This window comes from Planococcus citri, chromosome 1 (assembly GCF_950023065.1).
Source record: "Planococcus citri chromosome 1, ihPlaCitr1.1, whole genome shotgun sequence".
In the NCBI taxonomy this organism is placed as follows: Eukaryota; Metazoa; Arthropoda; class Insecta; order Hemiptera; family Pseudococcidae; genus Planococcus; species Planococcus citri.
In genome coordinates this window covers 23,718,074-23,745,492 of record NC_088677.1, presented here as the reverse complement: position 1 = coordinate 23,745,492, position 27,419 = coordinate 23,718,074, and the positions used below count along the sequence as shown (strand labels likewise).

Below are 27,419 nucleotides of genomic sequence, written 5' to 3'. Positions count from 1 at the left end.
CGCCCCATCTTTATTTTTATTGATTATATACTTTTGCGACCTTGAAATTCGGTGCGAATTTTAGAGGCTGAAAAACACCATGAAAGGGATTCCGTTTTCAAGAATGAAATATATCTCAATCTGCGACAAACGTTATCGAATAAACATCGCGTTCGTGTGTTATCTCGAGTACCATTAAGTAATTTTTGGTTATGAGTAACAGCAAACAAAACGACTGGGTTTCGCTTATCATCAATAGATTCGAAGAACAGGTGATTATTTAATCATAATATTATTATAGTCGAATTTAAATTTCGCTGCTGCTGCAACAGATAGAATCATATGATTGTGTCTTGATTTCTGCGTTTATAAGTGGCTGACTAATCTATGTGCTTAGGATGAACAATACTATTTAAAAATTCACTGAATAATTTAAACCAAACCAATTGTTTGAATATATTTCCAGCTACCGTATCGATGTGGAGTACAAACATCCCACGCAAAAATCAACGCCGAGCATATACAAGCATGGCTGGTGAAAATAAGCAAATACAGATTTTCGTTGATCTTCCCCGGTCTCATCAAGATACTAACTCGAGTCAACGAATCGGTTCGTTAATTCTCAACACATTTCACATTATTCAGTACTCGAACGATCAGTTGAGAATTGATCCATCGTACATAATTTTCAGACTGCCGTTCGTCTTCCTGGATCAGATGTAGAAAAACACTTCCAAGAATCTCAGTTAATCATTTTAGATACGCTGGAAAAATGTTTGGCTAATCAGCCGAAAGATATGACCAGACTGGACGAGGCTCTCAATGTGAAATCTCTTTTACGAGAAATTTGCCAGTTTATTGGTACGCTCAATTTGTGTTTATAGAATAGACAACATTAATCATCCTGGAGAAGAGGAAATTTCAATAATTGTGTGTTTCAGTTTTGGATACATCCACTGAGAGCCAGAATAATGGTCGTTTGAAGGCTGTCGCATCGAAAGTATTGCATACCGTATCGTTGAACTTTTTCAGCGTAGTTTTTAATCGTATATCTGGAAGGTAATAAACGAACATTATCTATTTCATTAATTAGGTAATTTTTTTCAAAAATAATTGGTATATCATTTTTTTTCAGACTGGAAGAATTAAGCGTTAGTACCGAAGAGAAAGAAAATCCAGACTATGGAGATATAGAATTAATCCAGCACATTAGTATCGATATCAGTAGATTGATTAAATTACTCAACGGTGAGATTATATAGCTTTTTCGAACGTATACTTTGAATTTCATCTTTTAAAATTCATTTTACGATCATTTTATCTATGCAGAAGTCATTTCGAAATTCAAATTATTGAAAAAATCCGCCCATGGACCGCTGATCAATAGCTTAGAAGTAGCCATCTGGAACTGGATGGATGCTCATCCCGATGAATTTGGAGAAATTCAGGTACATTAATGATTAATCAGCTCGATCGATTAATAATTTGATCATTTTCGAAACCCGAATAACAATTGTTCTAAATTATTCGTGCAGAAAGTACCAAACGAAGACCTAGCTCGATATTGCGAAACACTTTTTGATATTTTGGATATACACGCTGATTCCAAAAAAGGTAGACCGTCGGTATGGTCCTTGCAGTTGCTGATGCTGGTCTTATCTCCAGTAAGTGTATACTTGTGAATATCTTCATTCTTTATATTAATTACTCGTATACCGATTTACATCAGTATTTTAGTACTCATTGATCTTCGTTTTATTTTTAGAAAGTACTCGAACAAATCGTAAACGCAGACTCGGGAGCTCCCTGCTCTCCTCGGCACAGTCGTAAGAAACAATTCGTCGATACTCTTAAACGTAACATAAATATCCACGGTACTGGAAAGCATCATGTGGAAACTTCGGCCATAGCTTTGGTGAAGCTTTGCAAGGCTTCGACTTATATAAATATGCAACATTCCAACAATATTGTATTTACTTTGGTGCAAACAGTTGTGAATGATTTGAAGGTACATAATATAATTTTGTTAACGAATACTCGGTGTAGTAATTAGTGGAGGATAATTTATAGTGATGATGATATGGAATACGGTTTATTTTTGCAGAGTTTGATGTTCAACGTGAATAAACCTTTTTCTCGAGGACAAATTTACGCGTATCAAGATATCGATATAATGACCGAATGCTTCGTATCGTGTTTTAGACTCAAACCGCATAATACAGATGCGCTGAAAGTATGCCTAAGTGCGTCTTCACCTCCGATGTACCACTTTGTTTTAGTTTCTGCTTTATACAGGTGAATAGATCAAGATCATCACAATATCATTTTTTTTTGTCAAGTTTTCATTTCTCGTAATTTGCTCATACATATTTTATATTTTCTTCTTTGTATTTTTCAGAATAATTATGGAAAGAAGATTAGCATGGTGGCCGAAGATAGATTTATTCTACAACAAATCTTCCGAATTAAGATCCATGTTTACTGATACCCTCAATAAAGTAACTCACGGATTTATTACTCACACACCTTTACGTATGATCCAATCGTTGACTTTGAAAAGCAAAGACTCCGCTTGCAAATTCAAAGATCGAGGAGAAGAAATTCCTAGTCACAAAGCTCTACTATTGATGATGGTCAGATTAATCCACGCAGATCCTATGTTGATGCTAAACGTAAGTTGAACCGAATTACTTAAATATCAAATCGCCGAGTTTTTTGCACTTGCAGGTTGACGGATTTTTAAATGTATTTTGTATTTTTCATGCGGAATTGATCTCGATGAGAAATATTAGGAGATGGCCAATGGCCCAAACCGCAGTTCTCGAAGTGCTTTAGCAGGGGAGATAGAGGTGCACAAGGTTTTGAGGAAAATGGGGATATTGTGAGGTTTGAGCGAGGTCAACTCGAAAATTAAAAAAGGTACCGCTTTGGAATTGGATTGAAACTTGTACAGGTTTTTGGGCTCGTAAAAGACAGGCGTCTCGAGACAGCAGTGTGTCTTCGCTGTGCGCATGCGCGCGGACTTGACCACTTTTTGACGACATTCTAAAAAAGTTTTGCTTTTCTGACAAGTAGTTAAGTACCTATATCACAAAACTTGGGCTTTTCTGTCCGAATTGCAAAAATAAAAAAGAGGCTGCTTTTCATGATTAAAGTTTCAAAAAAAGTCTGTATAACCAGGACTCCTTTTAGTAGCTTCTCAAGGTCAATGACTCTTCTGCCTTTCTGGCTGTATGTAGAAGGACATTGACCTGTCTGCCTGGCTTCTCACATTTGGCTGTATACCTGTCTGGTCTCTCAAGGTCATTGAACCACCTGGCTGTCTTCTCATGGCCATGTATATGCTTGTCTGTCTTCTTAAGGTCATTTACCCTTATGTCTGACCTATCAAGGTCATTGACCCCCTCGTATGGCTTTCCAAGGTCATCTGTCTGGCAGTCTGCCCGAACATTCAAAATTATTTACCCATCTGACTGGCTTCTTGAAATTGTCTGTCTCCCTAGTTGTCCTCAAAAGGTCATTGACCCTTCGGTCTAGCATATCAATGTCGTCTGTATCACTATCTAGCCTCTTAAGGTCATTGACTCGTCAATATGGCTTCCCAAGGTCATCTGTCTGGCAGTCTGCCCAAACATTCAAAATTATTTACCCATCTGACTAGCTTCTTGAAATTGTCTGTCTCCCTGGTTGGCCTCAAAAGGTCATTGACCCTTCGGTCTAGCCTATCTCTTAAGGTCATTGACTCGTCAATATGGCTTCCCAAGGTCATCTGTCTGGCAGTCTGCCCAATTTTTCAAAATCATTTACCCATCTGCCTGGCTTCTTGAAATTGTCTGTCTTCCTGGTTGGCCTCTTGAAGTCATTGACCCTTCTGTCTAACCTATAAAATGTCGTCTGTATCACTATCTAGCCTCTTGAGGTCATTGACCCATTTTCCTGGCTTCTCAAGTTTGTCTGTCTTTTTGCTTGACCACGGAAGGTCATTGACCCTTCTGTCCAATCTAACAATGTCATCTGCGTCACTATCAAGCCTCGTAAGGTCATTGACCCATCAATATGGCTTCCCTATATCATCTGCCTGGCTGTCTAACAAGACTATCAAGGTCATTGACCCATTTGCCTGGCTTCTCAAGGTTGTTTGTATTTTTGTTTGACCTCAGAAAGGTTATTGACCCAACAATTCCGCCTCTCATGGCGATCGGCCTGTCTGGTCTCTCAATGTCATAATATATTTACTCAACTCTCTGGCTTTCCAAAGTCGTCTATCTTTCTGTTTGGTCTCAAAAGGTCATTGACCCGTCTGTTTGCCCTCTCAATTTCACTGACCCGCTTTTCTGGCTTTTCAAAGTCATTTGTTTTTCCTTTTGGTCTATTGAGGTCATTGACCCGTCATCATGGCTTCCCAAGGTCATCAGCCTACATATGTATCTACATAGACACGTATGGTCACTGACCCATCTTTTTAACTTTCCAAAGTCGGCTGTCCTCTTGTTTGACCTTAAGAGGTCAGTGACCCGTCTGGCTGGCTCCTCAAGGTTATTTATGGCTGCTTGTCTGGCTTCCTAAAGTCGTCTGTCCACTCTCTCAAGATCATTGACTTGTTTGACTGAACTGTTTAAGTCACTGGCCTACCTATGTAGCCTTTTAATGGTTGTCTGCCCACCTGTCTATCCGTTTAAGGTCATTGGCTCGTCTGCCTGAGCCTCTCAAGGTCGTGGATATTCCTATCTGTTCTTTCAAGATCACTGACCCACCTGTTCATCTTTGTAAGGTCATTGATCCGTCAGATTAGTCTCTGAAGGACGATTGTCATTAACCTACTTTTCTCATGAGAAAAAAAAATCGTTTTTTTTAAAGAAAAAAAGATCATCGTATGTACTTTGAAGACCTCTGGCTCCCCCTCCCCCCAACACCTAGAGATCTGGAATTCGTCGTGCGACATTCTCATATCAAAGTAAACACTTCTGCAATGTTCTGGAAGATGGAACAAAATTCAACTCAAGGGAATTGATAAAATTTACAAATTTTTCACTCGATATGCAACATTTTCACCCTCAATTCCCACCCTAAAAATACCTATGGATTTTGATCTCCCCCACTCTCCATGCATCAGGAAGATGCAGAAACATCGTTTGAAAAGTATGCCCGTTTTCCTACGCCACGTTTTATGAGGTGAAACTGCAAAAAACTATTGTTTTTTTTTTCGAAAATGACCTCATTGTGAAAGTTTTTAGCTGCACCTTCCTTCACCATAGGGGCCTCAAATTTTTATGGGATACTTTCAACTCAGAGAACAACTTCCATAAATTGGATTAGGGGAAACGTAAGGTAATCAGCACAAAAAACGCGGCGATTCACTTGGATTGACCCTTAATCTAATTTTGACAGTTAAAATTGAAAATTTAAAATATCATTCATTTTTTTCATTTTTTTAAAATTCAGAATCAAGGAAAACCCGGCCACGAAATCCAAAGCTCGACTTTGGAATTGATCAACGGTCTGGTTAGCCTGGTACCTCAGACGAATATGATCGATGTAGCTCAAGAAGCCATGGAAGCTCTACTAGTCTTACATCAGCCGGAAAAAATCGAAATGTGGAATCCAGAAGCACCCATTAACACGTTTTGGGACGTGAGGTAAATTTTAATAATCATGATCATGAATCATTATTACTTATTACTTTCAAACTGTTATTAAATTCTCGAATGAATACTCAGTTCCCAGGTATTATTCTCGATTTCACAAAAAATGATTCAACATCAGATAGTAAATTACACGGATATCCTGAAATGGCTGAAACAAATATTGATCTGTAGAAACGAATTTTTATCTAGACACAAAGAGTACGCTAATGTCGGGACTCACATACCGATTTGTAAACAAGCGCATATCAAGCTGGAGGTAAATGTTTATCTCGAATTGCAAACTGTTTCCCATTTTTGACCGATGATTTTTATCAACGGAAATTTTTTTCAATTAGGTGGTCTTCCTGATGTATTTATGGAGCACTGATATCGAAGCTGTGTACACGTCGATGTCGTGTTTTAGTTTACAATGCGCAGAAGCTGATATTAGATGCAGTTCGGATGAAATCACAGTTCAGAGTTTGTTACCGAATTGCGCAGTTTACCAAGAGCTAGCTCAGGCTGCTTCTTTATTCAATTTAGGTATTTTATTTTATTTTTATTTTTTTTGAAAATTCAACAAAAGTCTACATCTAGTTTTATTTTGTCAGGACGAGTTCTGTTACAAAAACGAATCATGGCTATTCTGAGAAAACTGGAGCACTGCGTTAATGGAGTTCAACCTGTAAGAAACCCTATACCTATCTACATTTTATTGTAAGTAGGTGTTTGAATTTTTTCAAATGATATTTCTCTATGGTAGGCTTGGGAAGAAACATTCCGTAATTGGGAAGTATCCACTAAAATGATATCAGCATTTTCGAAAACCAAAACCGAAGATTTACCTCTTGAAGCGTGCCATAGATCTTTAGCCAAACGAAGAGCATCGCAGCAAAGCTCCGAACACGATGTCGATGTAAGTTTAGATTTCTGTCATTTATTTAATATACGAGTAGGTACGAATCTTTGGTTAAATTCATATTCTTAACCAATCTAATTCTTTCAGGATCAAATTAACGAATGGGTCAACATGACAGGATTTTTATTATCAGTCGGCGGAGTTCTTTTGCAAAATAAATCAGCGATGAAAAACTCCACTTCGGAGTTGGAATTCAAGAAGACATTTACATTACCCGGATCTTCTCAAGAAGTCCAGTATTGTCCAGTTACTCAGTCAGTATTCTGTAATTTTTCATATCTCAATATTCTGTGAAGTCATATTATTTTATTTATTTTTTTTCCCCTTGCAGATTCATCAACCAGTTACTGAGATTACTCCTCTGTTCGGGCGAAAAATACGGATTACTCATACAAAAGCATATCAAAGAGCTCGTCGGTCACGAAATGAATCCGTCTCTTTATCCAATTCTATTCGATCAAATAAAAGCAGTCGTCGAGAAATTTTTCGATCAGCAAGGTCAAGCTTTAATCGATCCTGGCAACACTCAGTTCATCGAGCACGTCGTCTACATCATGAAAATGGTTCTGGAGAAAAAAGTCGACGAACCTGCTGAGAATTTCGGCGTCACGAGTATCGAAGGAATGATTTTAACCATCGTTAGGTACATACTCGTACAATTTTATTAAATGAAAAATCATCGCAGTTTTCCGGTTTCTGTTTAAATAATGACGTGATTATGATGTTTGTGCGCAGATACGTCCGTTACTTGGATTTATCAGTGAATACGATCCATTTGAAAACGAAAATTTGTCAACTGGTTGACGTAATCATGAAACGCAGGGACGATCTGTCGTTCCGGCAAGAGATCAAATTTCGTAATAAAATGGTCGAGTATTTATCCGATTGGATTATGGGAGTATCTCGTCAAGTATCGCCTTCGTCGTCTATTGATGTATCGCCAGTGACAAGGTTAGTCAAATTTTTCAAAGTTTTGCCCAATTCGAGGAAAAAGCTCGAGATCTTGACTCGCTTTTGGACCTGAAAAAATCTAATTGTTGGCCTACACTCCGAATGGCAAAAAGTGTCGAGTAGGTTTACATTTTTGAAGCTAAAAAAAACTCGGTTGGCTTTTTGCAGGTAGTAAGTCGGTCCATTAAGGTCATTGACCCGTGTGTCCAGATTCTCAAGGTCACTGACCCAGCGCGTGTAGTCATCCAAGGTCGTTTGTCTGCCTTCTTGAGATAATTGACACGTCTGTCTGAATTTCCAAGGTCGCCAACCTGACCTATTAGGGTCATTGACCCGCGTGTCTCGATTCTGAAGGTCACTGACCCACCAGGTGTAGTCATTCAAGGTCGTTTGTCTGCCTTCTTAAGATTATTGGCCCGTTTTACTGGATTTTCAAGGTCGCCCGTATGACACATCAAGGTCATTGACCCGTGTGTCTGGATTCTCAAGGTCACTGACCCACCAAGTCTAGTAGTCATCCTAGATCGTTTGTTTGCCTGACTTCTTAAGATTATTGACCCATATGTCTGGATTTCCATGGTCGGCTGTCTGACCTATTAAGGTCATTGACCCGTGTGTATGGATTCTCAAGGTCACTGACCCCACCAAGTCAAGGTCGTTTGTCTGCCTTCTTAAGATTATTGACCCATATGTCTGGATTTCCAAGGTAGGCTGTCTGACATATTAAGGTCATTGACCCTGGTGTATAACCTCTCAAGGTCACTGACCTATCAGTCTAGTCCTCCAACGTCTTCTGTCTGCCTTCTTGAGATTATTGGCCCAGATTTCCAAGGTCATCTGTCTGACCTATTAAGGTCATTGACCCATCAATATGGCTTCTTAAGGTCGACTGTCTGCCTGTCTGGCCGTCTCGAGGTTGTCTGTGTGCTTCACTGGTTTCCCAAGATTTCCTGTACAACCTGTCAAGGTCATTGACCTGGCTGTCTGACCCCTTAGGGTCGTTGACCTACATGTCTAGCTTCTCATAGTCATCTGGCTGCCAGTCTAGCCTCTCAAGGTTGTCTGCGTGCCTGTCTTGCTTTCCAAGGTCATCTGTCAGTCTGTCTTACTGTCTTCTTAAGGTCATTCACCCGTCTGTTTGGCCTATTAGGGTCATTGACCTACCTCTCTAGCTGCACATGGCCATCTACCAACCAATCTAGCCTCTCGAGGTTGTCTTTTTGCCTACCTGGTTTCCCAAGGTCATCACTGTCTGTCTGTCTGACCTCTCAAGGTCACTGACCTAGGTACCTGTTTTTCCCCTCATTGTCGTCAGTAATGCAGAATTCAGTTTCTAGAGCACTTTTTGCCAGTCGGACTGTAGACCAATAAACATAGAAATAAACCCATTAATGGAATTTTAATTTGATAGTAGAGATTTGGATCAAGCTTGTATGGAAGCTGTGGCAGGACTATTAAGTGGACTCCCATTACAGCCGGAGGAATCAGACAGAGGTGATTTAAACGAAGCTAAAAGCCAGTTATTCCTCAAGTAAGTAATCAATCAGCATAGCAGCGATGATTAAGTAAACATCTATTATACTGAAACTGTGCAATAATTTACAGATATTTCACATTATTCATGAATTTACTCAACGATTGCGCCGACGCTAGTCAACGTTTAGAGAAAAATAATTCATCGTGGCAAGAAAACGAAGCGAATAAACTGAACGCTCTAAGAAGCGCTATAATCCAAGCTATTTCTAATTTACTCTCAGCCAATATAGATAGCGGTCTAATGCACTCCATAGGTAAGTGAAAAAAAATTGCTGCTGTATTATTTTTATTGTTTAGTTGTATGTACTCGTATTTCAACTACGATTTGTTTTACAGTGGCTACTCACCATGTGGCTGAACCTTACACTAAACGAGATATCATGATATCAGAAAATCTAATGGCTTTATCGCCCTTCGTACCTACTGACTTCAGTTACAGTAAAGATACCCAGAATCGAGCCGCGTTTATGGAAGTGTTGACCAAAATACTACAACAAGGTGCCGAATTCAATATGTTAGCCGATTCCGTCTTAGCAGATCGTTACGAACAACTCGTACAACTTATAACGATGATCAGCGATAAAGGCGAATTGCCTATTGCGATGGCTTTGGCGAATGTGGTCACTACGTCACAAATGGTGAGTAATTTTAGCTGGTTCAGACGAATGGAATTTTTTTCATGATCATCTGATAAACTCGTTCATATTTTGTTTTAATTGCAGGATGAGCTGGCTCGCGTCTTCGTCACGATTTTCGAAGCCAAACACTTGTTGTCGCCGTTGCTGTGGAATATGTTTTATCGCGAGGTCGAAGTTTCAGATTGTATGCAAACGCTGTTTCGAGGCAATTCTCTCGGATCGAAGATAATGGCGTTTTGTTTCAAAATCTACGGAGCCAGTTATCTTCAAAATTTACTCGCTCCTCTGATACAGCCACTGATCGACGGCGAAGTGAAAAGCTTCGAGATTGATCCGGCTAGGTGAATATTTTTTCTTTACGTATGTATATTGCTGGATTGCTTTATTTTCTTCGCGAAGATGATACGAGTATAAGTTACCAACTAGGAGGAAAATTCTGAGTTTAGATAAACATTTGTTTTTTTTTTCAAATTTTGACCAATTTTTCAAAACTGAAATTTAGTTCAAAATAATAAAATTAATATTAAAAGTAAAAGAAGTATGGTAAACATAGGGTGCTTTGTTTTAAAACTTTTTCCAAACTGTAACGGACCCTGGAAAAATTTTCAATTTTTTTGGTCAACATTTGACCCTCTCCCTCAGCTTGAACTCAACAATTTTAACTTTAAAAAATTTAAAAAATTTTCCATTGTTTCAATTTTAGGTGGGCTTCTGACATCTTAAGTACTTGCATGTGATCGCTTTTAGACCATTAGGAAAGTTCAAAGTTCATTTTTGTCAAATGCAGGAGTCCTTAACACAACATACAAAATTTTTCAATTTTGAAAACTTCGAGCTCTACCCGGGAGGAGGGAGGAGGGGGGGAGGTCGAGGTCGAACGTTTAACAAAAAATTTGACATATTTCCTGCGTCTTATTGAGGTTATTTGACCATAATTTTTTGCAAGGGTCCATCAAAATTCAAGAAATGTAGAAAAATGACCCACCATAGCAGGCATTGTCCAACTTGATCGAAACCCAGTTTGGCCGAAAAAATCCTACATCACCCCCCCCCTCCTCCTCCTCCTCATAATTGAATTTTTAGGAAATTTTGGAAAATTTAAAAAATAAAATTTCAAGAAGTCGATATGCCAAATTTTTATATTTTTTATGAAATAGGTTAGGTGTGTTTGTATAGATCAGACAAAAAAAATCAAAGGAACGTGGTTTAGATAATTTAAAAAATTTTAATTCGGCACAAATGTAACTCACACTTCATTAAAATAAAAATTAAAAACGCGATAAAAAGCTAAAATTTGATTTATACGCCCTTTTTGAGTTCCTGAGTCCATTTCTTTTCTGATAAATAACCGCTGGAAAAAATTTCTGATTCAAATTTTCAAGCACAGATTTCGACAATTTGTTTTGAAACTGATCAAAACGGCCACAAAGACAGAATATCTGAGTTTTCAGGGACTGAATCAAACTTTTTTTTTCAAAACTGAAATATCGTGAAATTTACAGGAGGCTACAGAACTGTTCAACAGACCAACACTACAAGTCAATTCAGAACATCGAAAACAGAATATAATCCAAATTCCAGCCTCATACCTCGATTTGATCAAATTTTTGAATTCTAAAAAATTCGTCAAAAATCAAAGTGTGAAGTTCAGTCCCTTAAATTTTGACTGATGGTGTATTTTTTGGCCATTATGAGTCAATGTAATTTCTGAATATCTTTTGGTGTTGATGAGTACCTTATTATTTCGCAAAGTTGGAATTTTCCACCCCCTTCCCCCTATAAAGTTGTTATCTCAGATGAGAAAATAATTTCATATTTTTCATTTCCCTCATCCGCAAAAAAATAGTGCTGGAAGCTCCCCACCCCAGTTTAAAAAATCAAAAAAATGAAAACAAAATCAATGTACCTACCTAACTTATCCAAAATTCTTTGTTTTTTCGCCAGAAATTTTCTAAATAGTCTTTTTTTAAAGAAAAGACTTTCCCTGGTCCTCCATTCCAAACCATATTGACCTCCTAGTAAAGAGTCGCTCGAAGTTGAAAAAAAAAATCAGAAAAATGAAATGAATCAGAATCGGTGAACATTTTTTTTGAGAATTTCTCATTTCCGCGTTAGAATTTTTCGAAGTATGTAATCCCCTTTTCGAGCGAAAAAAAAGAAGATTTTTCTGACCCCCCCCCCAAATGATGTTGGTTCTCTTGTATAGAGCCCCCCTCCCCCTCAAATTTGAGGAAAATGAAAAATACGAGACATGAAATTTATGTCTGTACTTCTCTAAAAATGTTTCATTTTTAGGCAAAATCTTTTTAAATAACCAGTTTTTCAAGAAAAACCTTTCTCCGTTTTTCAAAATGAAGTTGGTCCTGTAAAGCCCCTCAAAACAGAAATAAAATGAAAATGAATAAAAAATTGATATCTCTACAAATTTATTGAAAATGTTTCATTTCCAGTCAGAGTCCTTTTAATTTTAAATCACTACTTTTTCAAGAAAATCACTGAATAAACCTCTTTTCATGAAAACTACTCCTTCAGTCTCTCTCCCTCAACAATTTCGGCCCCTTTATACAGAGAAGCTCCCAAATTGGAAAAAAATCAACAAAATAAAAAAAAATGGTCATTTATTTTCAAATTTTTTGGTATGGGGGGAGGGGAAGAGGCAAATCTAAAACATTGAATAGTGATTATCTGATGAATGCAGACCAAATCTTCAGTTCGAAAAAATGTAAAAAAATTCCAGTTTTTTGAGGAAAAAGCAAGTCTTATTTTTTTTCATCCTGTTGAGGGATGGAAAATATTAAATAGTATTTTTCCAATGATAATGGACCAATTCTAAAGATTAGAATATAAAAAACGTAAAAATTTCAATTTTTTGGGAATTTTTCGTGTATTTTTGGAACGGGGGGGCGGAGGGAGGGAGGGAGGGAGGGAGGGAATCTTTCGCACGATTTTTTTTCCACAATGCAGGTACATACAAATTACAGCTCCCTAAAGCTGGGTCATGGGTGTAGATAAGGGTCTCAAATTATTATACAGGTTGATTTTACTTTACCCAAGTACATAATTATAAGGACTTTACTGAGGCGTTGAAATTGAAAAGTTTATAATTTCGAAAATGTTGTCCCAATATGTGCTTCAATTTTTTCACATTTTGTAAAATTGGGGAGGAGGTTCACTAGCACCAGTTATTCTTCACCGAAGGGGCTGGAAATTTCATGACATGATTTTCTCACCAGAGGTAACAACTTAAGGGGATGAGAGCGAAAAAAATTTCCATCAAAGAAATAGCACAACCCTGAAGCTCTATTACCATATCATTATTTTCTGTATTTTAGAATGAATTCCAACGAAGACCTCGAAGAAAACAGAGTGAACCTGACAACCCTAACTCAAACCGTATTCGACGCGATTGTCTCTTCCGGACCTTCGTTTCCGTCGCAATTACGTAGCATGTGCCATTGCTTATACCAAGTACTCAGCAAACGTTTCCCTCAAGTACCCCACAGTAACGTGAGCAGCGTCGGGACGGTGATTTTTCTCAGATTCATCAATCCAGCTATTGGTAATCTTCCTTTACTCGTAGATTCCTTTTCAAACATGGCCTCTGTTCGGTACAAGTTTCTAATGAATTTTACTTCTCAAATCTCTACGTATCTGCAGTTTCACCTCAAGAATCCGGTATCGTAAACGTCACCGTACCACCTCATGTGAAACGTGGACTTATGCTGATGTCGAAAATACTCCAAAATATCGCCAATCACGTCGAATTCAGTAAAGAGCAACACATGATACCGTTTAATGATTTCCTTCGTCATAATTTCGAAGCTGGTCGAAGGTGAGCCTTAACTTGAAGTCAACCAATCGCAAATATCCAATTTTATATCACTTTCATCAATAATCTTGTATGGTATTTTATAGATTTTTCATAAAAATAGCTTCGGATTGCGAAACCGAAGACCAAACACCGCATTCGATGTCGTTCGTCAGCGACGTGAATGTCCACGCATTACACAGACTTCTGCACCATCATCAAGAAAAAATAGGCGAATATTTATCCAGTAGTAGGGATCAGAAAGCAGTCGGACGAAGACCGTTTGACAAGCTGGCCACATTACTGGCATACTTGGGACCGCCGGAACACAAATTTCCCGAATTGCAGTAAGTTGTATTACCTACATAGAAAGGGAAACAGTGAAAGGGATCTCTAGAACAAGCTTAAATAATCCCAAGCAGTAACGATATCTCTCGCAGATGGAGTTCCTTAGATTTGCCCAGTTTCGAGAGCACTATCGGGCAACCTTGGCTGAGCGCTGAAGAATACAAGAGTATCAAGAATATGAATATTTTTTACCAATACGGTAATTCGAAAAATAACAACCCGGTGTTTTATTACATCGCTCGCAGGTTCAAGTACGTCATGAAATGCTTCAGAATAGAGATAATATTACGATTAAAAACCATAGTGATTTTATTCTGTCATGTAGACACGAAGAAGTGAGCAATGAGAAGTTCATGATGTACGTTATTCAAACGTTGGCTCCGTATCAGCATGTTCCTTGGGAGTTGTTCATCGATTTTACTCATACCGGTACCGAAAATAGATTCAGGTGAGGAGATGGTTGTAGAACCTGGTTCTAGATTATGGGTTAGGGCCATATTTTGACCTAGGTTGAGGAGTTATGGGATCAGAGAACTTGAAAAATGGAAAATTGTGTAGCTCGTTCGATTAATGGAGTATTTTTTATTGCAGAACCTCTTACCTGAAGAACTGGATGTGTTGCCGAGGAGTAAATCGTAAGAATCTCGTGTTCGCCTATGTCTATAATTGTAACGGATGGGTACGAGAATACTCCAAGTTCCACGAAAGTATTCTAGCTCCTATCAAAGTAAATATCCCTCATCTACTTTCCCCAGCATATTTCCACGATTATCATACTCCCAATTCTGTTTCAGTACTATCGAAACATCGTATTCATGGAATCGATTACCAAAATAAGCGAATACATATCTCCAGATCAGCAAAAACTACCCGGAGCTACTTTAGCTCTGGAAGAAGACCTGAAAGTCTTCAACGGAGCCTTGAAATTATCCCACAAAGATACGAAAGTTGCCATAAAAGTAAATTTACTCCACCGAAAGGTTATTTCAAGTATCAAAACTCGATTCATCGATTCTAATCCGTACGATGTTTTTATCTTCAGGTCGGTCCTTCTACATTACAAATAACTCATTTGGAAAAAACCAAAGTTCTTTCGCATTCGGTGCTGCTGAACGACGTTTATTACGCGGCTGAAATCGAAGAAGTCTGCTTAGTCGACGATAATCAGTTCACTGTGACCATAGTTAATGATTCGGCTCCTTTATCGTTTATTCATAATGACTGCGATGTCATCGTACAATCCATTATTCATATCAGAAATCGATGGGAATTATCTCAACCTGTAAGTTATTGCCCTATTGAAGAATTATCAATTTTCGACTTCTTTTCGCAGATGTGATATTTTTAATGTATTTTTACAGGAATCAGTCAACGTTCATCATAAAATAAGACCAAAAGATGTACCTGGAACGTTGCTAAATATGGCGCTGCTGAATTTGGGTTCATCTGATCCTAATCTCAGATCTGCAGCTTATAATCAATTGTGCGCATTGACAGCTAAGTTTGATCTCAAGATCGAAGGACGTTTATTGGAAACTTCCGGTGAGTTTCGTCTTCAAATTATTACCCATCTTTGGTTTAGTATCATGGGATGAATTTTTATTCGAGTTTACGGTTTTTATGGTCTGATGCAGGTTTATGTATTCCTTCGAATAATACGATATTCATTAAATCAGTCAGTGAGACTTTGGCTACCAATGAGACCAGATTGACGTTGGAATTTCTCGACGAATGTATCCAAAGTTTCCAATTATCGAACATCGAAATGAAACATTTATGTTTGGAGTATATGACACCTTGGTTGATGAATTTAGTCAAGTGAGTGATAATTTTAAAACACGTGCTATTTTGGTAACATTTATCAGTGGTGGATCTACAAATCGATCGCCTCAAAAGGTCCCATTTCGGAAATTTGGATTTTTATTCTTCTCTACCCGTTCTTTCATACCAAAAATAATTGGATTTTGAGACAATCCCCCGAATTTATTATCAATAATTGCCTACGCCCCGAATGACAATTTCCCCTAATACATTTCTCTCAGAATTCTTGAATCCGATTTCCCAAATTAATATTCTCCGAACGATCACTCCCATGAATGAATTTTTCCAAAAACTTATAATTTCCAAAGGTAAGCTAAGAATTTCTCACTTTAGTAGGTAACCAAAAAAAAAATGTTTGTCAGTTTTGACAAGAAATTGACTCTTTAATTGTACAATTCTAATAAAGGTGCAGCATTTTTTTGCAATTTTGGCAAAAGAAATGAAAGTAACTTTCAAGTTTTAGGCAAATTATGGCAAGAAAAACACAGGTCATTATGAAATTTTTTGGCTAAAAAAAACTGATTTAGTAGCAAATTTAGCAATTAAAAACTGGGGGGGGGTGAGTTTTGACCAAAAATGGACCTTTTATACAATGTTTACAAAAAATTAAAATGTTTTGCAAAATTTGGGGGGAAAATTAAGATTTAATTATTAATCAATATTTTCACAAGTGAAAATTATTTATGACAAAAAGGAAGACTTTCCGAAAAAGTTGTCTAAAAAAAAGGAATTTCAACAGTTTTGGCAAAAAATCAATTTATGGCAAGTCTTGAGAAAAAACTCGGGTTTATTTGGCAATTTTTGACAAAAAATAAGTTTCTTTCACGGTTTTTACAAAAAAGTAAGATTTTTTGCAATTTTGGCAAAAAGGAAAGATTTTTTTGGTAAGTCAATTTTGGTATAAAACTAATTTTTATGCTATTTTGAAAAAAAACTGACTTTTGCGTCAAAAAAATGACAAAACTTACTGGAAAAACTCTGTCTTAAAATTGGTCATTTTTAAAATTTTGCAAAAAAGTACCCTTTGTCACAACTTGGTCGAAAAAAGTTGGATTTTTTGGAACTTTTGGTGAGAAAACGATTTCATTTTGCAATTTTGACAAAACAGGTAGATTTTTGCAACAAAAATGGAAGACTGAAAAATTTTTGGCAAAAAAACGGGATTTTTTGCAATTTTGTCAAAAATATGACTTTATGGCAGTTTTGATGAAAAAACTATTTCATTTTGCAATTTTGACAAAACAGGCAGATTTTTGCAACAAAAATGGAAGACTGAAAACATGTTGGTCAAAAAACAGGATTTTTTGCAATTTTGAAACAAAATAGGAGTTTTATGCTATATTTACAAAAAAGTAGGGGTTTTTTGCAATTGAGACAAAAAAATAAAAATTTAGGCTGTTGGCATTTTAAATTATAAACCTGATTTTTGTTCGTAATTTTGACAAATATAATTTTTTGCAACGAAGAAGGTTGGGAAATTCTGACATTTTTGACAAAAAAGGAGGTTTTTGTAATTTTTAGGAAAAGAAGTGACTTTTAGCAACCTTGATTTTTTGGTCAGTGTTTGACAAAAATTTTACAGTTTGCACAAAAAAGTGAAATTATTTGCGATTTTGCCAAACAATAAGCTAAGACTTTGTGGTCGTTGACAAAAAGCTGTGTGGACATTTTGACCAAAAGCACGTTTTTCTGCAATTTTGTGGGCAAACTAGAATTTTTGATAAAAAAAAAACCTGGAAATCCTTGCAATTTTGAGTTGGATTAAAAAAAGTAAAATTTTTCGGTATTTGATTTTTTTTTAAAAATTATTTTAATTTTTATAAAAACAGCAAATTTTTTGGCGACAAAAAAACGAGAATTTCTGGAAAATTCAACAAAAACAAAAAGTTCTTTATCGGCATTTTTCAGATTTTCTGGCAATTTTAAGAAAAAGAACAGGCTTTTTTGGAGTTTTGACGACGAAAAATTCCTTTGTAAAATTTTCATAGAAAAGTAGGACTTTGTTCAATTTTGGCACAAAAATAAGATTTTTTGACAATTTTGATAGAAAATATTTTTTTTTTGCAATCGAACTGATTTTTTTCAACTTTTTTTGATGCGTTTTAGGCAGATTTCATTGAAAATTTCTACTGCTTTTAGTCATTTTCAGTGATTTTAATGTTTTTATTTCATACTTTTTTTTTTTGGAGTTTTTTGCATCATTTCAGCACATTTTCAACATTTTTTCGTGTTCTTTGAGAAAATTTTATCAACTTAAACTTTATATTTTTTGGGAGGCAATTTTCAGTAATTATTATATCTTTTTTAGGTATTTTTATACAATTTTGAAAGGTTTTCGATACTTTTGCTGAATTTTGCATGCTCTTAGGCAAAAGATCAGATTACCTGCATCTTTTTTTGGTAATTTTCAGCAACTTCGATGCTTTCTTTCGAGTATTTTTACATCATTTTATTGGGGTTTCAATACTTTTTCATGAGTTTCGTGCAGCTTTCATTGAAACTTCAACAATTTTGAGCAATTTTCATTCGATTTAATTTTTTTTTTCTTTTTGATAATTCTAAACTCGATTGAGTGCTCTTTTTCAGCGATGTGCTTCTACAATGCCTAATCGATGAAAAAATCAAAAACATTTAATCATTAGAAGGAGCTCATATGGGGCCCACCCGGCTACTGCCCTTTTTGCCATGTATTAAATCCGCCTCTGGAACGTTTGAGACCCCTACTTTCGTCCTCGTATTTTTTCGTCTATTTTTCCGAAAAATGTCTCATCTCATCTTTATGAAATTTTTTCCTCTTTTCGCAGATTTTGCAAATCAACTGACGAAACCAAGAAAACCAAAGTGATACAGATCTTAGAAAAATTAATATCTTTAACCATACAAGAAGTAGAAATGTATCCATCGATTCAAGCCAAAATTTGGGGCAGTATTGGAAAAGTAAGAAACAGAATATCAACTCGAACGTAACTGTGTCAATTTCTTTTATCAACGTTGTTTTTCTCTTCTAACAGGTTTCCGAATTAATCGACATCGTATTAGAATGTTTTTTGAAACGAAGCGCAGAAGCCAGAATAGGATCTCCGGTCGTAGAAATCCTGGCAGATACAGCAGTTGCTTTGGCTTCAGCTAACGTCCAACTCGTCGCTAGGAAAATAATCAGTAAATTATGTTCGGTTCGTAAAGAAAAAAATTACGATTGATACTCCATACCAATATTGTTTCAAATTCAATGGTTTCTAGTGACAAGTTTGGTATTTGATTTTCACAGCTCTTCGAACAGAGCTGCATATCACCCACTCAGAATTTGGAGAATCACGTGCTGTGGGGTGATATCATGATATTGTCGAGATATCTGCTCATGCTGTCGTTTAATAATTGTTTGGATGTTATTCAACATTTACCGTATCTTTTCCATACGGTTACATTTCTAGTCAATTCGGGTCCGGTTAATATGAAGGCTTCGATACATGGGCTGGTCATTAACGTGATCCATTCTTTGTGTACTTGTTCAGAACCTACATTTTCAGGTACCTATACCTACATTGCCGATTGAATTTATGCAATTGGAATTTATCGAGTTTCTTTTCAATTTGGATTCATTTTTTTAGCTGAAACTCAACGAGTATTACAAATGAGTCTAGATGAATTTTCACTACGAAAATATTACCCTTTGTTTGGCATCAGTCAAGTAAAATCTGCTTCTGTAACCGCCTTCCGGTATCATCTTCGACAGCCCGATGGTAGAGCAAATGATTACAAATTCGGTAACAAAGGGTAAGTGATCGAATTTTGCCTATCAAAGTACAACGTTAGAGAATTTTTATAATATTCTTAAATTATTTTGTTATAGAAATGAAAAAAATACAAATGGACCCGATAACGAACGTCTGAGTCTATCATCACTTGAAATTATCATCGATGCTTTACTCGAAATAATGGAGGTAAATAATACCTAACCTGCACGTTAGCTTGGGTAAAATCCACAATCAAAACTGTTTTGTTTTTTTACTCAGGCTTGCTCTAGAGATATTCCAAATTGCGACTGGTTACAAACATGGACCGAATTAGCTCAGAATTTCGCCTTCTGTTATAATCCTGCTTTACAACCTAGGGCATTAATTGTCTACGGCGTTATCTGTGAGTAAAATAGATTTCCTTTTTCAATAATCAAAGTGAATACTTTCTATGAAAGGATTTTTATCGCAGGTAAATCGATCAAAGACCACGATATTCGGCAACTACTTAGAATACTCGTTAAAGCTTTAGAAAAATCCAACGATTTGACTTCCATCGAAGCTCCGATCGTGTGTTTGACCAGGCTTCAACCTTTACTCAGACCGGTAAGGACATCTAAACATCGATATTATGTCTTTTGAAAATTTATACTTACACGAATAATTGAACAATTATTGTGATTATTACTATTATTTTTTTCTTTCAGGAATCTAAAATACACGGTTTCCTTTTCTGGATCGGTGTATCTGTGTTACAACTCGAGAACGAACAACTTTTCGAGACTGGACTAGCCTTAATAGAACAAAATTTACATATCTTAGATTCTCAAGGCATTTTCGAAGATAAAGTAAGCCTGCTCGATTTTTCGAATTCATTATTTTATATTTTGATAGGGAATTTCATCGAGTTATTGTTTTTTTTTGCAGCCATTGGATGTGTTTATGATGTCAGCCAGGGAACCTATTGAAGAATGGTATTTTAGAACGATGGATGGAGAAGTTGGATTGAGTTTTAAAGGTACGTGCCTACTTTTTTTTGAGGTTATCATCTAGATAAATATAGAATCATGGGGAAATGCACCACTTGCAGGCCACATTTCAGATGCTCAATTTCATTTTTTGATTCTTGGCGGATTTTCTAAAATTAAAATTTGGTTCATTTTTCGAGAAAAACTAAAAGCTATAAATGAAATTTATTCCGACCTTCCAAAATGGTTGGAGGTGTTTTCAAGCTGTTTCGGGGCCTCTGACGAGTTCTTGGATTTTTCACTTTTGGAAAAATGCCATAAAAAGTACCAAAATAAAATTCAGCACCCTTAAAACTCCGTATTGGTGACCTATTTCATTAAATTAGATACGAAAAAAGGCCCTGGCTGAGAGATGAGGGGTTTTTAAATTATAATATTTTATAATAAACAAAAACTTACTCATAAGCGTTGCTCGCTTACTCGCTAGTGTTCTCTTGTTCGTAAGGCAAAAATTTGTGTACTTACCTGAAACAAAAAAAAAAAACAAACGAAAATAAGTTTACATTATGTAGAACATAGGTAGATTGAAAATAACTTGATAGTGTACATAATGACACCCCAACCCCCCCCCCCCTCGGAAAAAGAGGCAAAATTAGCTATAAACCTAGGAAACCTTTTTTTTTTTTTTAATAAACAAATAATTGTAACTTATTGAAATACCCAGTGAAGTGCACAGGTCATTTCAAGTGAAAGATACCTGAAAAAAATCGACTTCTTTCCATCCCTTCCCAAAATATTTGAATCGATGTTAGGTTGAACATTCAAACCCTAGAACGTTTTGAATTTTTGAAATTTTTCAATCTAATTGAACAACTGATTTGCATGAAATTTCAATCAGATTCATAACCTTTGAGAACAACAACAGATCCTCAGCCAACATAATTTTGTCCTCTAAAAATAAAAATAAACCCATGGAAGAGTTATTACATTCGAAATGTTTATTCAAATAAGTACTGGAGTTTTACAATTAACGTTGAATATTGAACATCTGTACGATTAGCATTTCATTATTTCTGGTCCATCAAGAAATCTGGACCCGCTTTTCAGATCCTCCCACAGTTCGAAAAATTGAAAAAAAAATTCAAAATATATTGTAGAGTAATTTTAATAGGTATGGTTAGGATTTTAAGCACTATCAAACACATTTTTAGCGCGATAAAAAAAACAATAAAAATGTGAGAAAAAAGTAAAAAAAACCGCTATTAAATCCCCACTATGTTTCATATCACAATTAAGGTCTTTTGAAACCCAGTGTGAACCCCTCCCCTCTTAAATATACGTTCAACTTGAACCAAAATTAATTAAAAGAAGAAAATAAAAAAAACTAAAACTGAAAACTGAAAAAATTGAAAATCAAAATTCAATTTTTTTAGCATTTGTTTTTAAAAAATAATTTTTGTTTTTAAAATGATTTTTTTTTCAAAAATGTGCAAAAAATTTATAAATTTTTGAATTTTTAGAATTGGTTGCTTCTAATGTTGAAAAAAAACACGAAATGACTAAAATTTCTTTTGAAGCATTTATACACTCAAAAAAAGCAAAAAAAAAGCACTATCGACTTTCAGCATTCCTCTCAGAATGGAATGAATCGCAAATGCAAAGAAAATTAAGTCAGGGCATTACTAGAAAACTAAAAGCATCATCATAAAAATCTTAGCCCTAATAATTAATATTTTTACAAGCTCAAAATACCGAAAAAGGTCAATTTGGCGAAATCATATATTTTTTTTTCAAACTGGGAACTATTCAAAAAAAATTAAAGAAAGCTTCAAAGACATCAATACAATAATTATCGTACGCGGTATTTTCAAATCACAAAAAGAAAATCAAAAAAATTCAAAGATTTCAAACACTGCTTTTTGAAACCAAAATTGATAATTTATTGAAATCTCAAAAATCTGAAGAAAAACTGAATTTCAATGTTTTGTTTATTTTCACCAAAAAAAAAAAAATCATAATCATAGAAAAAATATATGCGAAAACAAAAACTTGGGCACGTTTTTCTTAGAATGAAAGTGTTCGAATCATGGATGGATACGAATATTTTGGATTTGAATGAACAAAAGGCAAGAAAAAGAATCCAAAAATACACCTCCATATCCATTGTTTCGGCTGCTGAATCGTATTTTTCGATTCTTGTTAAATTTTTTAAAACATCAAGGTTTACTTTCAATGAAAAATTCGGATCAAATTGAGGTAGAATGACGAAAAAAAATGATTTACGAATAAATACACTGTATTTTCAAAAACCCGAATTGATTAGCAGTATGGGTCGTTTTGGAGCCTTCTTTCCTGATTTTCCGGTTCTGAAAATGAACGATTAAAACAACGAGTTAAAAATTGGAAGCTGTGGAAAGGATTTTCAAATTTGTGCCTCGATCTTGGGGGGGGGGGGGGGGGGTACAAAACTCGTAAAATATTAAAATCATTTTACTGAAGGCTTCAAAAAATGAATTTTTATTCGGCAATTTTACATTTATTTTAGCTTGATTCTCTCTAGTCTTCAGATCGAAGAAAAAATCAAGCTTATACGGTCTATCATGATTAAGAGATTGATGTGGCGGGGGTGGGGGAGGGGGAGGGAATCAATCAGAAAATCCGTTTTAGAAACACAGGAGTCCATTTCTCACGGATTTTTCGCATGCTCCAGATTTATTTTCTATTAATTTTTTTACCGAATCAAGTATGAGGTAATCTCAGCTGAAGGAATGTCAACGAAATCTGTTCAAATTTGGTATTTGGGTTTGGTTTGGCGTTAAATTAAATGGGTTAAACTTTAAAGTGAAAATGATTTTGATTCAAAATTCGTGGATGTTCAAATTTTTAGGAAAGGATGAAGGGGTGAAAAAAGTCGAAAAGTCAAACATGAGAATCAGTCGATGGGAAATTAAAAATTGTACTAAATATCAAGAGGCCTTCTTCAGATATTTGAAGATGATAAAAACATTTTTTTGGTGTGTTTTATTTTATTGATCTTGAAAAACCTTGTGTCGATGTCGTGCTCTTCACCCCTCTCAATGAACTTAGGAAACCAAAATTTGGTATCTACATTTGCAGGGTGTCTAGTTAGAACAGTCTTTCGAGGTTTCCACTTTAAAGCAGAAAAATAACGGAATTTCAACTGTCTACCTTTATTTGATCAAATTCTGATTTTTTCATGAAAACTGGGCCAAATTTTAATTTTTGAAAACTACTATCAAAAAATCAAAAAAAAAAAAAAAAAATGAAATTCAGCTCATTAAATTTGACCTGGTGGTATATTTTCGGATGCTTTTCAGATGGTTATTTTTCTGGTCCAAAAAATTTTTGAACTAACAGATCTGAAATTTCTAATCAATTACCTACCTAAATAGATCATTTTTTCAATGCATATTTCAGAGAATTTCCACTTCGCCTTGGTCGGTCATCTAATCAAAGGATTCAGGCATCCTTCAAACGCTACAAAATCAAGAACAGCCCGAGTCCTGATGTTTCTACTATCCATCATAGCTAAACCATATAAAAGAGATAAATTCGAAGTCTCTACCGAAAGTATCGCTTATTTAACAGGTACTTATCTACTCATTGAAATATTCTAAAAAAATAATCATCCTCGCTTCAAATCGACATTATTCATTTCTATATTGAAATATTTCTCAGCATTGGTGGCCGTTTCCGAAGAAGTTCGAAGCAGATGTAGACTGAAACACGTAGAGACAAATTTTGAAAACGTTGATTCAGCATTTCAACAAGTACGTATTATTACGTACAATCGTTCTTTAATCTAATAAAGTCACCAATGCAATCAACGATCTGATTTGAGAATTTTTTTCCCTTCACAGCCCGCTGACTTGACCAGCGACATTTCACCGACTGGTTCGATCAACGGTATATCTACGAGGAGGCAAAAATCTTGGGAATTATTGGATCAAAATTCCATCAGACAAGGCTGCAGGTATCAGCAAGATTTACAAACGAGCACTGCGGCTACTACCTCAACAGCTGTTTATAAGAATAAAAATACCTTGGAGGATCATTTATATTATGAAAAGGTGTGGAAAAGTTTAGATCTAGGGCCACCTCAACCGCCACCTAGACCTCCTCAAAGATCTTCCTCTTTATCTGGCCAAACTGCTCCGCTTTCTGAACCGAAGGTATGCGAAGTATTTTTTTAAATTGAAAAAAAAACAAACGATATTGTACGATGAATTTAAAATCTGTTTTTTTTCGATTCAGGTTCGAAGTGATCGTGCTTCCGTTTCGAACGATAGTAATATTTTACTCGATCCTGAGGTAATTACCGATAGCACGATACAAGTGTTGACTCTGACTGTATTATCCACTCTGGTGAAGTATTCGACCGATGAATCTGAAATGAGAATTTTATACCAGTATTTGGCCGATGGCTCGGTCATGTTTTCCAAAGTTTTTAGAGTAGTGTAAGTCATCGTGAATTTCATACAGATAATTTACGATTTTATCGTTGATTTTTTTTCTAACGATCGGATTCCGATGTTTTATATCTACGCAGGTATAATTTACTGGATGCTAGATTAACGAGTATCCTGCAGTGTTGTCACGATCAGGTGTTATTGAATTCGGTGCAGAGTATAATACATAATATGATAGCTTGCGAAGATACAAGTCAAGATCATTTGTACTATGTTCACACTTGTGGTTTCGGCGGATTGTGGAGATTCGCTGGACCATTTACCAAAGGAAAAGTAAGCTTATTGGGAGTTTATTCTGATTTTTTACGTTAATCTTGAGCAACGATTAATATATTTTTTTTTTTACAGACAAATCCTCAAGTTGTAGGCACCGAAATGTTTGCTAATTATTTGGAAGCTATTGTCGAAACGATTCTTCCAGCCGAAGAAGCAGATACTGGTATTTCTCCCGATCCTTCTACTACAGTATCTTTGATAACATTAGCTTCGCCTATCGATAAAGGTATGATTACGAATTTCCAACCCCCCCCCTCTTCATTTTTTTTCAAGTATCCACGAAAAGTCTGAAAAGAATTAATTTTTTTCATTTTATATCTACCTATGTACCTAATTGTTCACTAACCAGTTTTTCTCTCTTGTTACAGAACACAGTTCTTCCTAAGATGCGTAATCTCAGTGATTTGTGGAAAGATCTGATTTTAGCATTTATAACCGCAATCTCCTAATCTATGTGTAATATTTATTATGTGTTTTACTTAATGTCATAAAATTTATTTTTATTGTGTGACTCTTACTACGATGTCGATGTTGATGTTGACTGTTTACTGATTGATCTGTTGTTTCTTTGCTTTACCTTCCTCTTTTTTTTGTTCTTTGCATTTGTTAATTTACTTATTTTTATTTTTGTTAGCTTATTTAGGTATTGATATCCTGAATGTTGTTCCTCTCCTTCCTCTTTGTATCGTGTTGTCGAATTTTTAATCTTTCTTAAAGTGTTTGATTTATTTTTCAAGAGTTTACTTCATTTGGGGTGGTGCCTTTTTGTAATAGGTATTGTTGAGAAACGTAAAGAAAGAAGAAAATTGACGTTGTTTAGAGTACACCCCCCCCCCCGGGATGCACATGCCAAATTTCAATCTCCTAAGTGAATTAGGAGAGGTGGGAGTGTGACATCAAGGTTTTTCGAAGTAAAAAAACAACAACACGAAACCCCGGTTTTTCCCCTCCAAATTGCTCCAGCAAGAAAAGCAGAAATTCGAACAATTTTTGAAAAAAAGTAAACCATTGGAATTTTTTGTAAAAAAACGACTATATTAAGAAATTTTGTGTAAGAGACTTTATTTGCCAAAAATCCCTGACAAATAACCAGAAAATACACTCGTACTTTATTCATTAAAAACTACGACAACTATTGCAAAAAGCAGGATTTTATGAGATTATTGGCAAAAAAACTAATAATTTTGGCAATATTTATGGAAAATCCCTAAGCAAGGCTTTTGAATAATTTTCGAAGAAAAAAAAATTTTTGGGAATAAGAAAATTGAGACTTTTTTATGACAATTCTATTTTAGATACAAAAGCGAGACTTTTCAATTGCGAAGAAGCTAGAATTTTTGAAAATAAAAACTTTGCATGATTAATTTTGGAAAAAAGAAAACCTTCTTGAAATTTTCAGCAAAAAACCGAGAATTTTATACAAATTTTTAGCAAAAAGGAAGACAGGAAATTCTAAAAAAAAAAGAATTTTTGGCTATTATTACTGGCGAAATATGGTACTCTTTCGTAATCCTTGTTGAAAGTGGGAGAAACTCGTTTCTTTGCTAAAAATTACCAATTTCAAAAAATCAATTTCTTCCCCCCTCCCCCTCGCCCAAAATGACCCCAAAATAGTTTCGCTTTTATAGTGACAAGTGGAACAGGTATAATAGTCTCGCTCGCATGGCTAAAAATTTTTATTTTTTTCCCCAAAAATTACCCAAAGGTTTCCTTTATATACCAAAACAAAAATTTGCAAAAAAAGTCTTACTTTTTCTACAAAAATTTCGAAAAATTGTTTGCCAATAACTATCAAAAAGTCTTGTTTTTTGCTAAAATTGTCAGTCTTGTTTTCCAAAAAGTTTCATGTTTTTCGAATCGCTTCAACATCTCGATTTTTTTTAGGAATTATAAAAAAGTAGGTCCAGGTAAGTATTATTTTACTGCTATTTATTTTCATAAGTATTTGTAACATTTAGCTGTTGCACAAGATTGAGGATCTTCAACCTCTAAATTTAGGATTTAGATAAATCTAGATTTTAAATCATTTATGAGAAATCTATTTAGTCTATCAGTATCATTAGAAAAGTCCCGCTTTTTGCCGAAAATCATCAAAAATCCACGCTTAAAAAATTGACAAAAAATTTCGCTTCTTAAAGAAATGGCTAAAGGTTGCTTTGTCTTTTTTTTGCAGAAAATGCCAAAAAGTCCCACTTTTTTCCTAAAAAAGTTAATTTTTTTTTTATATAGCAAAATTTAAAAAATGCAACTTTTTTTTCAAAAAATCCCAAAAAGCTTCATTTGTTTCAAAACTTTTACAATGCCAAAGAGCCTTTCCTTCTTGCTTT

General features: G+C 35.4%; 2 protein-coding genes across 5 annotated transcripts in view; one reads left to right on the top strand and one right to left on the bottom strand.

Annotated features, from left to right (window-relative positions):
* The window catches only part of LOC135849973 (ferritin heavy chain-like), a 226,659-nt gene that overhangs the window by 95,767 nt on the left and 103,473 nt on the right, over nucleotides 1–27,419 (bottom strand). The gene's annotated exons all lie outside the window — the stretch shown is intronic.
* On the top strand, nucleotides 35–25,609 carry LOC135849958 (neurofibromin-like). 4 transcript variants are annotated; one of them, XM_065370624.1, is made up of 48 exons: nucleotides 35–251; nucleotides 446–589; nucleotides 672–840; nucleotides 921–1,038; nucleotides 1,115–1,227; nucleotides 1,309–1,427; nucleotides 1,515–1,643; nucleotides 1,745–1,987; nucleotides 2,084–2,274; nucleotides 2,378–2,651; nucleotides 5,422–5,615; nucleotides 5,697–5,880; nucleotides 5,960–6,146; nucleotides 6,215–6,288; nucleotides 6,367–6,519; nucleotides 6,610–6,776; nucleotides 6,854–7,165; nucleotides 7,258–7,473; nucleotides 8,888–9,004; nucleotides 9,079–9,263; nucleotides 9,346–9,647; nucleotides 9,732–9,988; nucleotides 12,980–13,206; nucleotides 13,305–13,479; nucleotides 13,563–13,802; nucleotides 13,878–14,054; nucleotides 14,129–14,251; nucleotides 14,395–14,530; nucleotides 14,598–14,762; nucleotides 14,846–15,085; nucleotides 15,165–15,345; nucleotides 15,438–15,621; nucleotides 18,429–18,561; nucleotides 18,636–18,797; nucleotides 18,893–19,151; nucleotides 19,233–19,398; nucleotides 19,475–19,565; nucleotides 19,638–19,761; nucleotides 19,831–19,964; nucleotides 20,066–20,206; nucleotides 20,286–20,376; nucleotides 23,765–23,935; nucleotides 24,026–24,117; nucleotides 24,208–24,519; nucleotides 24,602–24,804; nucleotides 24,897–25,089; nucleotides 25,165–25,318; nucleotides 25,461–25,609. In XM_065370624.1, exons 1-48 carry the CDS (start codon nucleotides 192–194, stop codon nucleotides 25,475–25,477), a joined length of 8,199 nt encoding a protein of 2,732 aa, XP_065226696.1. In that variant the 5' UTR covers nucleotides 35–191; the 3' UTR covers nucleotides 25,478–25,609. The 4 variants fall into 4 exon arrangements, with proteins under 4 accessions (XP_065226696.1, XP_065226694.1, XP_065226693.1 ...); XM_065370622.1 differs by having other exon boundaries at nucleotides 14,108–14,251; XM_065370621.1 differs by having other exon boundaries at nucleotides 8,885–9,004; nucleotides 14,108–14,251.